This window comes from Mercenaria mercenaria, chromosome 1, assembly GCF_021730395.1.
Source record: "Mercenaria mercenaria strain notata chromosome 1, MADL_Memer_1, whole genome shotgun sequence".
In the NCBI taxonomy this organism is placed as follows: Eukaryota; Metazoa; Mollusca; class Bivalvia; order Venerida; family Veneridae; genus Mercenaria; species Mercenaria mercenaria.
The window spans coordinates 37799225-37811873 of record NC_069361.1 but is presented as its reverse complement, the minus strand read 5'-3'; the positions used below and the strand labels follow the sequence as shown (position 1 = coordinate 37811873).

Below are 12649 nucleotides of genomic sequence, written 5' to 3'. Positions count from 1 at the left end.
GTTAACAGCATATGACCCGAATGACGTATTACGCTGAAAATGTAGTAATGTAAAATGCGAATTATTTGCGTTGTTAGAATCGAAATAATAAATATGTTCCAATAATTTTATCAATTAATAAAACATGGGCAGTCGTTTGGATGCGAATAATTAAATCACTCGTGCTGCGCACTCGTGATTTAATTATTACACATCCAAACTCCTGCCCATATTTTATTAACTGATAAAATATAGGAACAGATTTATTATTTCTTAAATACAGTTTGGCTAAGGCAAACAAACAAACTAGGATGGCCAGTTAATCAGTTTAGTACCATTAAATTGATAATAAAGATTAATCTAATTTGGCTATTATTCTGAGGTATGGTCACTTGAGTTTTGAAAATATTTTGCAAATGTCATGATAGTACTGTATGATTCTTAGAGCTGTAACATTGAGTTTGGTCAACTTCTGTTACTCACATGAGGTATTGGCATACAACAGTTCCCCTGAGAGAGCTGCTTTCCCATTTAGAACGACTGTTTCTGATGTTTTGGTCTTGCCTGTCAGTCTTAAGAAGTTATCTTATTGATGGGTTTATGAATTTTATGGATTTTTCATCAATAAAGATAGTTAGACCACAATAATAAAATCAGCAGTTCAGATCATTAATATTAGCAAATTCTTCATGGCATGTTGTTTCTTATGGGCTCAGTAGTTACAAGGATTTGCATGACTAGTCTTCGGTCAGTGTGAATAGATTTCCCTGCCAGTATACCATAAAACATCAGATAAGCATTGCAGACTTCTTTCATTTCCTTTCTTACAGAATGATGATAATTGTCCAAACCATTGTCATGACATTTTTTGTTCAGTTTTATTAATGTATATCTAGCAAAGACTGATATATCAGGAGAACATGACCAGTCTTTGGTCAGTGTTCTTCTTTTATTTCTAGCCATTGTTGATGGGCCAAACACAACATGGTATGCCATCTTTTTAAGTGCTCAGCCATGTCTGTTAAGCCAAAGCAACATGGTCAGTCTTTGTTCAGTGCATAGCCATTATTTCCAGTCATGGCTGATGAGTCAAAGCAACATGGTCAGTCTATGTTCAGTGCTTAGCCATTATTTCCAATCATCCAATCATGGCTGATGAGTCAAAGCAACATGGCCAGTCTTTGTTCATTGCTTAGCCATTATTTCCAATCATGGCTGATGAATTAAAACAACTCGGCCAGCCTTTGTTCAGTGCTTAGCCATTATTTCTATTCATGGCTGACAAGTCAAAACAACATGGCACATTTTAGTCTGATTGGCCAGAACAACAGGACAGACCTTCGTCCAGTGCTTATTCTTTTTCCCATTATAATCTGTCTAGCCAGATGAGTCAAAACAACATGGCCAGTCTTTGTTCAGTGTTTAGCCTTTATTTCCAATCATGGCTGATGAATTAAAACAACTTGGGCAGCCTTTGTTCAGTGCATAGCCATTATTTCTATTGGTGGCTGACAAGTCAAAACAACATGGCACATTTTAGTCTGATTGGCCAGAACAACAGGACAGACCTTCGTCCAGTGCTTATCCTTCATTGCCATTATAATCTGTCTGGCCAGAACAACAGGACAGACCTTCGTCCAGTGCTTATCTTTCATTCCCATTATAATCTGTCTGGCCAGAACAACAGGACAGACCTTCGTCCAGTGCTTATTGTTCATTGCCATTATAATCTGTCTGGCCAGAACAACAGGACAGACCTTCGTCCAATGCTTATCGTTCATTCCCATTGTAATCTGTCTGGCCAGAACAACAGGACAGACCTTCGTCCAGTGCTTATTGTTCATTGCCATTATAATCTGTCTGGCCAGAACAACCCCACAGGCACTTCGTCTTAAGCTCATCTTTTATTCCCAGCATACCTTAATGTGCCAGAACAATACATCAGACTTTTGACCAATGCTTATATTATTCCCAGCATGACAAGCCATTGTACAGTGCAAGCAAGACTAATGCTTAATTCTATTTAATCAGTTTGGCCAGAACAACACCACAGACCTTTGTCAAATTCCCAGCATACAATAATATGCCAGAACAATACCACAGACCTTTGTCAAGTTCCCAGCATACAATAATATGCCAGAACAACACAGCACACCTTTGTCCAATTCTCGCCTTTTATTCCTATTTATAATCTAATTGACCAGAGCAACATGACAGACCTTTGTCCTCTGCTCATCTTTAATTCCCAGCATACACTAATTGACCAGAGCAACATGACAGACTTTTGTCATGTGCTCATCTTTTATTCCCAGCATACACTAATTGGCGAGAACAACATGACAGTCGTTTTATTCCCATTATAATCTAATTGACCAGAGCAACTTTAATTGCTATTATTCCCAGAAATGTGCTGAGGGCAACTCTGAACTCTGCTCTTTGAGAGCGAAATATTTCTGCTAATGCTAAAGGCAAGACAAGAATGACAGTGTGAGGAATAGGATCTGTACTTTATTCAATTACAGTCTGGAGAATAAAATTGCTAAAAAGAGTTACTGTATTTTCTGTTGAAGTTGTAGATCAGTGCTTTTCTATGGCTTATGGAATACAGTCCAACCTGCCCTAACGGTCACCTCCGATCAGCGGTCACCTCCGGTCAGCGGTCATTTCGTGACGCCCCCGACGAATTTTCCTCTATTTTATCACTTTATTCAGCGGTCACCTCCCTGTGATGGCATCGCGTCACACCTTGGTTAAGTTTTTCGTACCAGTCCACATTTTGACAAAACCTTTTGAGATAAAGCTTTGAAACTTTCAACACTTCTGAACAATCACCATGTCCAGGCAAGAGTACATAACTCCATAAAGGATTTTGGCTGAATTCTGTCCCCTTTTAACTTAAAAATCTGGTTAAGTTATTCATACTAGTTCATATTTTGTGTAAACTGTTTGACATTATGGCTTTGAAACTTTCATCAATTTTTTATTATAACAGTCTCTGTAGGTAAAAGTACGTAACCCTGTCATCTGTTTTGGCTGAATTGTGGCCCTTTTTGGACTTGGAAATTGGTTCAGTTTTCGTACAAGTCCACGTTTTGTCAAAACAATTTGACATGTGGCTTTTAAACTTTGAACACTTGCTTATCATTATGATTTTCATCTGTAGGCAAGAATGCATAACTCTAAATGACCCTTTTTGGACTTGGAAATTGGATCAGTTTTCGTTCAAGTCTATGTTTTGTCAAATCTGTTTGACAGTTATGGCTTTGAAACTTTGAACACTTGTTTATCCTCATGATTTCCATCTCTTGGCAAGAGTACATAACTCTGTCAACTATTTTGACTGAATTATGGCCCTATTTGGACTTGGAAATCAGTTAAATATTTCATGCTGGTCTATATTTTGCCTAACCTGTTAGTCATATGGCTTTGAAACTTTGACCATAGTTTACCATCATAGTCTGCATATGCAGACAAGACTACATAAATAGGACAAGGACTTAAGCTCAGTTATGGCCCTTTTTAGACATAGAAATTAGTTAAGTTTTGCATGCCATTCCATATTTTGTCTAAACTATTTGATATATGGCTTTGAAACTTGAAACACTTGCTTTCCATCATGGTCACACATTGCCATATAGTGCAAGATTTATCCAAATCCACAAATACAGGTACATTATTTGTCTTATCTATTTTTCTTCCTTTGTCTGAAATTCTCTGGTAAAATTTTGACCCCATACTTCCATCAGTTCTTCGAATAGTTGAGCGCGCTGTCAACAGACGGCTCTTGTTTTTGTAATGAATATTAGTTCTTATGTAAGTTTAATAGAAACTCCATTACAGCATGATTATTTTTTCAGGACCCTAAAGTGATCATTGACTTGGAACAGAAAGGTACAGGTGGGCTTGAGGCTCGAACTGTCACAATCTGCAGTGGTTTGGACTTTGTCAATATCAATTATACCCCAATGATAGCAAGAGATCCAGAGACAGCCAAGGTAATGTACCAGAGTACTACAGCAATTAGATGGGCACTTTTGCCCGGAAATTACCATAACTTAAAAAATAAATTAGTCTGTAACTTGGTACAATTAGGGCTGCTTTTTTTTGAAGTGGCTTTGAAGTGGCTTATATAGTTCGTGAAAGTAAGTGTATCACAGTATGCTTTTATCCATTCAGTATTGTCCTCAGGCGTATTGAGCAGTCTTGGAAGTATTTGGCAAAAATGGTTAAATGTTTTGAGCATAATTTGACAGGCCAGGTCACTATTTTAAAGATCAAGGTCTAAGACTTATGAGTCGAGGGATGGGGGTGGGGGGCAGGGAAGGGAGACGCGGTATGCTAAGGGGGTCAGGAAAACTGACAATAATTTCATGATTTACTCTTGTTTATTGAAAATGTTCATGGCTAAATCTAAAAATATGTAGGAAGTTGAATTTTGCATGAATAACAAGAAAATAAGCATGAAAGCTCTCTCTTCACATCAGATATGCATTATGGTATTACACATAATTTGCTTTCCATATTTTCTGAGAATCTTGGAATGCTGACCTTATCAGCTTTAATTTGTGCAGGAGGGAAGAACATGCTGAATCATTGATACCATATTGTAAAAAAAGTGTTGGCCTGCTTAACACATCTGGCTCCAATTTTATTCTTGTTTTTAAAAGGGTTATACATATATTGTGCTTGGGTAGAAATTGAAAAAAAAAATGTCTGAATATGAGCAAAGAAGATTATAAGTGCTTAAAGCGGCAGACCAAAAAAAAAGGTAAAAGAACTAGAAATGTGTCATGTGGACGTGCTTTCTGTGCATTCATAATGAGTGTTCAGTCAGTGAAAGTTCGAACCAGCCCACAAGTGAAATGGAGGAATGTATTGAGAAACAAGATCAAACTGTTATTCCAGGCTATCTGCTATATTCTTTGTAGTGCATAGCATTAGATCTAGGTTGATAATATTGATCAAAAGGTAAATGGGATAAAAAAAATAAATATGATGTTGGTGATAATTTTTTTTTTGTTAATTAATGCCTTGAACAATTAATGCATTCCTCTGATTTTATGTATGAAATGCTCTTGTTGCAACTTCTCAAGAAGTTTATTAGTTGGCTGTGTACATTTTTTTTACAATTTATAGGTTGTGATGTTTTTTGTTCTCTGATTTACAATAAAAAGCAAGATTGTATGAATACAATGTTCTGACAGGTGTTAATGGTGGTAAACTCTAAATTCTATTATAGATAGTCATACCTGGCAAATTCCAGGCAAGTTCAAGGCTTAGAGTTTGAGATTGTTGGAAATATTATGTCAGTTTTAAGCCTAACAAAACAAACATTCTGGTGCTGGTGCCACAATGCTTAAATGGGACATTGTTAGCCTTGTTGATCAAGCATCAAGAGAACTCTTGTTAAATTATGCCCCCCTTTGAAGAAGGAGGGGTATATTGTTTTGCAAATGTCAGTCAGTTGGTCCATAGACCAATCTGTTTCCAGATGATAACTCAAGAACGCTTGGGCCTAGGATCGTGAAAGTTGATAGGGAAGTTAGTCATGACAAACAGATAATCCCTGTTGATTTTTAGGTGAGAAGGTCAGATGTCAAGGTCACAGTGACCTGGAACTGTTAAACAGTTTCCAGATGATAATTCAAGAATGCTTGGGCCTAGGATCATGAAAGTTAATAGGGAGGTTGGTTATGACCAGCAGATGACCCCTAAAAAATTTGTGGTCAGTAGGTCAAAGGTCAAGGTCACAGTGACCCGAAACAGTTAAATGGTTTCCAGATGATAAGTCGAGAATGCTTTGGCCTAGGATCATGAAAGTTGATAGTGAACTTGGTCATGACCAGCAGATGATTGATCTTGAGATCAATAGGTCAAAAGTCAGGGTCACAGTGACCCGGAACAGTAAAACCGTTTATTGATGATAACTTGAGAACGCATGTGCCTAGGATCACGAAACTTTATAGGGAGGTTGATCATGACCAGCAGAAGACTCCAATTATTGATTTTGAGGTCAGTTCTTAAAGGACAAGGTCATTTTGACCCAGAACATGTAAACCATTTCCAGATAATAATTTGAGAACGCTTGGGCCTGGGATCACAAAACTTAATAGGGAGGTTGATTTTGACCAGCAGATGACCCCTATTGATTTTGAGGTCAGTAGGTCAAAGGTCAAGGTCACATTGACCCAGAAGAGTAGAACTTTTTTTGCCAAATAACTAGTCTAAGTTCACATTTGATACGGAGGTCACTTATGACTGGTAAATGACCAATAATTGTTGATTTTAGGTCAGTATTTCAAATGTCCAGTGCACAGTGACCAAATAATTTCTGTTCCTTGTGCAGTTACTGAATGCATCAAGATGGACATTTCGTGTTCTAACAGCTCTTGTATACTAAAGATTTTCTAAAAGAAACCATGCTTGAACAGAAAGCAGGGTGATAATCAGTGGCTGTTAGAATGTGGTTTTATGGCAGTTTTAGTGTGGTGTGCTGTGCTTTCATTTTCTTGCAGACACCATAACCAAACTGGCAGGAATAAATCAGTGTAGAAAATTCCCCCTAACAGTCTGAGTGTAATAAGTCTTTGGAATTGACTTGTGGAAATATTTAATCTCCATTCATATGCCAGAATAAACCAGTGATAGATATTGATGACATCCTTTGACCTCTATCTCCCTGCAGGCAAAATGATTGATTTGATAAGAAGAAAGTAACATATATAATTGTTAATTATTACAAGAATTATTCTACCATGTTAATAATTAGGTAATGTTAAACGCATTTATATGATTATCAGTATACTTGTAAATAGAAAATATAATCAGTTTTCAGTTACAAGGCCTTTAGGAGAATTAGGAATTGGTGTCCACTAACCTACATTCATTAACAGTTTTATTCATTCTAGCATTAAAAAACTGCTGTTCTTGTCACTTTTCGGGGGTGTTTTAACAGGAGAGAAAACTTGTGTTAACGGAGAGATTCTCGCGCTCGTGTGCTGTTATAACACGTTTTTATATACCGTATGCTTGTTCCATGGCAAAGCGTAAACGTCATTCGGCCCCAAAACGGATAATTCTAAACGAAATGACATCAACGTAGAAAATAACTCAAACATTCCCGCGCATTTCATAGAAATTTAATGACCTTGAGTGACATGGTATACTTTAATCAGTTTTTACGAGTTATATGCTAGAATAGCGTTAGCGCATGTTCATTTCGTGTTATAACATTTGCAGAATCCCTCGGGATACGTTGGTACCCTCGCCCTAACGGGCTCGGGCACCAACCAATCCCTTGGGATTCTGCAGATGTTATAACACGAAAAAACATGCGTTATCCCTACATTAACACACTATAGATTTGTAGCAAGTATCAGTTCCACACAGTGAAAAGTAAAAAAGTCAAATTACTGTTAAAGATGCTAACTTCAAAGCTGTATAGGTTTGAAACACCATTTGGAATGATGCCAAGGTTTGAGGCAGATCAGTGGGTTTGCCATACCCACCCCCCATACCCCCACACACACACCCATCTCCACACCCACAACACACACACAAGGTGACTGCTGGTGCCAGAAAGAGTATCTGGCTGAGTACCCTTAAATCTTCCTTTTTTTATCATAATGGCCTAAATTGTGTTGGTATTTTTAAAACTCATCAGAACAAGCTAAACATAAGACTGTGAAAAGACTTCTTTAGTGCTGCTTGTGGAATTGTAACAAGTTTTGGTCTGACTTTTGGAATGAAGTATTTTTGTTCTAATGTTTTCAGATACTCAAAGAAGTTTCGTAATTTCACCAGTTTAGTTGTTAAAGCCACCTGTAATTCAGATATCACTGCAAAATCTGGGTTTAACTCCTGAAAATTCCAATTGTGTTATTACTCTGTTGGATTGAAGCCAGTTATCAGGAAATAAAAAGTTAGTAATCGGGTAGATATTTGATGTGATTAGCAGAAATAAGAAAATTACTTATTATATTTGCACTTATATAATTAGGTACATACTGTTATCTTATTCATATCCCATTAAAATGCCCTTCTTCAATGAAGAATGGTTACATTGTTTGTTTATTTTGTCTGTTGGAAGGCTGGTCTGTCATTCAGTTGGTAGACAATTTAGTTTCCATTCCGTTTGGATTGCATTTATTAAACTTAAGAGAATGAGTGCTTTGTAGCAGTAGGTGACCCCTACCTATTGTTTAAGAGGTCAGTAAGTTAAAGCTCTGAAAACTTTTCTCAGTAACTGGAGAAGCATTGAGGATACATTGGTTAAACTTCATAACGAGAATGCTTGTTGTCAGTAGATGACCTTCATTGTTTCAGGAATCAGTCGGGCAAAGGTCAAGGTCAGAATTAACTCAAACTGTTTCCTATAGCTGGAACTTTGTCTAGGAATGTCTAGACTTCATAGGACAATTTTGTTATTGTTTATGGTCACAAGATGACCTCGTTTGTCCTTGGGGTCAGTTAACTTAGACAAAAGTCAAGTTAATATTGACCGTAAGGCTAAAAATTCTTCATCAGTGTGTGGAAAATGCTTGGTCCATCAAACATCATGGCATTGTTGTCATTAGTCAGTAGATGGCTATTGTTTTAAGGTCTGAATGTCAAAGGTCAATATCGTTTTGAACTTGAGACTAAAAATTAAATAGGATCTATCGCTTGAGAATGCTTGGGTCTTTTGCCGTCAAACTTAGTAACCTTGACTTTGTCTGGTCAGTCGCTGACCCACTTCCATTTTGATTGTTAACAAATGAAAACTCAAGGTCACAGCAAACTTCAAGTTGAAGTTATATAATATTATCTGAGAGACCATCATGGACGTTGTATGTGTTTTACAAACAGCTCTTGTTTTTATGCCCCCGAAGGGAGGCATATAGTTTTTGAACCGTCGGTCTGTCGGTCTGTCAGTCTGTCGGTCTGTCCGCATTTTTCGTGTCCGGTCCATATCTTTGTCATCGATGGATGGATTTTCAAATAAATTGGCATGAATGTGTACCACAGTAAGACGATGTGTCGCGCGCAAGACCCAGGTCCGTAGCTCAAAGGTCAAGGTCACACTTAGACATTAAAGGTTATTGCATTGATGGGCGTGTCCGGTCAATATCTTTGTCATCGATGGATGGATTTTCAAATAACTTGGCATGAATGTGTACCACAGTAAGACGACGTGTCGCACGCAAGACCCAGGTCCGTACCTCAAAGGTCAAGGTCACACTTAGACATTAAGGGATAGTGCATTGATGGGCGTGTCCGGTCCATATCTTCGTCATCGATGGATGGATTTTCAAATACCTTGGCATGAATGTGTACCACAGTAAGACGACGTGTCGCGCACAAGACCCAGGTCCGTATCTCAAAGGTCAAGGTCACACTTAGACATTAAGGGATAATGCTTGATGGGCGTGTCCGGTCCATATCTTTGTCATCGATGGATGGATTTTCAAATAACTTGGCATGAATGTGTACCACAGTAAGACGATGTGTCATGCGCAAGACCCAGGTCCGTAGCTCAAAGGTCAAGGTCACACTTAGATGTTAAAGGTCTTTTTTCATGATAGTGCATTGATGGGCGTGTCCGGTCCATATCTTTGTCATTCATGCATGGATTTTATAATAACTACGCATAAATGTGTGACACAGTAAGACGACGTGTCGCGCGCAAGACCTAGCTCCGTAGGTCGAAGGTCCTAAACTCGAACATCGGCCATAACTATTCATTTAAAGTGCCATCGGGGGCATGTGTCATCCTATGGAGACAGCTCTTGTTCATATACTTTTTGTGAGATGTAGGAATATGATTTTACTAATGATTATTTTTCTATCCAAGTCCTGTTATATTTATTCTCGTCTTGTCTCAAAGATTTGTTGCAAGACTAATAGTTTTTTAAGTTCATCTAGTTTGTGCTTACCCTAATTTCCCTGAATACCATAGTAATTTCGGGAAACTTTGATATTCTGTTACTACTAGAGATATCCTGAGAAAATCATTAGTAGCATAGATACAAAGTAGGGCACTCAGTTGTATGGATTGCCATTACCTTAACAAAATGGATAAATTTGCTACAACACTAATGTTGTTGTGGTGGTATATTTGCAAATTTGTGTTAGAATGTCTTTTCGACAATATTATATATCATACCCTCGAAACTGTTGTTAGAATGTCTTCCTCGGTATATCATAATTGCTTAATATCTCAGAAATTTTTCCCTTGTCATATTTGTTTCATTTCAGTTATGCTTCCTCTGTCATGTTTGCTTTTTTCTATCAGAATACTTCCCTGCCATTGTTGCTTCATCAGTCAGAATACTTCCCTGCCATTGTTGCTTCTTCAGTCAGAATACCTCCCTGCCATTGTTGCTTCTTCAGTCAGAATACCTCCCTACCATTGTTGCTTCATCAGTCATAATACTTCCCCGTCATTGTTGCTTCTTCTGTCAGAATACTTCCCTGCCATTGTTGCTTCATCAGTCAGAATACGTCCCTGCCATTGTTGCTTCATCAGTCAGTATACTTCCCTGCCATTGTTGCTTCATCAGTCAGAATACTTCCCTGCCATTGTTGCTTCATCAGTCAGAATACGTCCCTGCCATTGTTGCTTCTTCAGTCAGAATACTTCACTGCCATTGTTGCTTCATCAGTCAGAATACTTCGCTGCCATTGTTGCTTCATCAGTCAGAATACTTCTCTGCCATTGTTGCTTTTTCAGTCAGAATACTTCCCTGCCATTGTTGCTTCATTAGTCAGAATACTTCCCTGTCATTGTTGCTTCTTCTGTCAGAATACTTCGCTGCCATTGTTGCTTCATCAGTCAGAATACTTCCCCGCCATTGTTGCTTCTTCAGCCAGAATACTTGTCCACCATTGTTGCTTCTTCAGTCAGAATTCTTCCCTGCCATTGTTGCTTCTTCAACAGAAATGCTTCCTTTTTGCAGTGTCTTCATCAGTTTGAATGCTTCCAAGCCACTGCTGTTTCATCAGTCAGAATGCTTCCCATCATTGTTACTTTTTTCAGTATGAAATGCTTCCCTGTCAGTGTTTTCTTCAGTCAGAATCGTTGAACCTTGAGTCAGAATGCTTCCTTTCCACTAATGTTTCATCTATCAGAATTTCTTCCTTGCCACTTTTAGCTTCATCAGTCAGAATGCTTCCCTGCCATTTTTGCTTCTTTTTTGCTAATATTGCTTCATCTGTCAGCTTTCTTGTCAAAATTGCTTCCCTTGTTGCTGCATAATTATGTCTAAATTACTTCCTCCCTCATATTTGCTGAACCTATTATAATACTGTCCTTCTTCATAGTTACTTCATCTTCCCTGCCATTGTTACTTCATCATTTAGAAAACTTCAAAGCCATTGTTGCTTCATCTATTAGGATGTTACCCTGTCATTGTTGCTTCATGTATTAGAATGTTTCCCTGTCATTGTTGCTTCATCATTTAGACTGTTTCCCTGTCATTGTTGCTTCATCTGCTAGAATTTTTCCCTGTCATTGTTTTTTCATCTGTTAGAATTTTTCCCTGTCATTGTTGCTTCATCTGTTAGAATGTTTCCTTGTCATTGTTGCTTCATTTGTTAGAATGTTTCCCTGCCACTGTTGCTTCATTTCTCTGCCATTGTTGCTTCATCTATTAGAATTTTTCCATGTCATTGTTGCTTCATCAGTTAGAATATTACCCTGTCATTGTTGTTTCATCTGTTAGAATGTTACCCTGTCATTGTTGTTTCGTCTATTAGAATGTTTCCCTGTCATTGTTACTCTTCTTTTAGAATGTTACCCTGTCATTGTTGCTTCATCAGTTAGAATGTTACCCTGTCATTGTTGTTTCATCTGTTAGAATGTTTCCCTGTCATTGTTGCTTCATCTATTAGAATGTTTCCCTGTCATTGTTACTCTTCTTTTAGAATGTTTCCCTGTCATTGTTGCTTCATCTATTAGAATGTTTCCCTGTCATTGTTGCTTCATCTATTAGAATGTTTCTCAGTCATTGTTGCTTCATTAGTTAGAATGTTTCCCAGTCATTGTTGCTTCATCTATTAGAATGTTTCCCTGTCATTGTTGCTTCATCAGTTAGAATGTTACCCTGTCATTGTTGCTTCATCTGTTACAGTATTTCCCTGTCATTGTTGCTTCATCAGTTAGAATGTTACCCTGTCATTGTTGCTTCATCAATTAGAATGTTTCCCTGTCATTGTTGCTTCATCTATTAGAATGTTTCCCTGTCATTGTTACTCTTCTTTTAGAATATTTCCCTGTCATTGTTGCTTCATCTATTAGAATGTTTCCCTGTCATTATTGCTTCATCTATTAGAATGTTTCCCAGTCATTGTTGCTTCATTAGTTAGAATGTTTCCCAGTCATTGTTGCTTCATCTATTAGAATGTTTCCCTGTCATTGTTGCTTCATCAGTTAGAATGTTACCCTGTCATTGTTGCTTCATCTATTACAGTATTTCCCTGTCATTGTTGCTTCATCAGTTAGAATGTTACCCTGTCATTGTTGCTTCATCTATTAGAATGTTACCCTGTCATTGTTGCTTCATCTGTTAGAATGTTTCCCTGTCATTTTTGTTTCATCTGTTAGAATGTTACCCTGTCATTGTTGCTTCATCTATTAGAATGTTTCCCTGTCATTGTTGCTTCATCAGTTAGAATGTTTCCCTGTCATTGT

At 37.7% G+C, this 12649-nt stretch overlaps 1 protein-coding gene across 4 annotated transcripts in view; it reads left to right on the top strand.

Moving 5' to 3' along the window:
• LOC123523369 (1-phosphatidylinositol 4,5-bisphosphate phosphodiesterase beta-4-like) overlaps positions 1 to 12649 on the top strand; it is a 227829-nt gene that overhangs the window by 45855 nt on the left and 169325 nt on the right. For all 4 annotated transcript variants that reach the window (XM_053544704.1, XM_053544711.1, XM_053544720.1 and 1 more), the window contains exon 5: positions 3837 to 3974. In XM_053544704.1, the coding sequence (XP_053400679.1) occupies positions 3837 to 3974 (138 nt within the window). The remainder of the gene's footprint in view (positions 1 to 3836; positions 3975 to 12649) is intronic.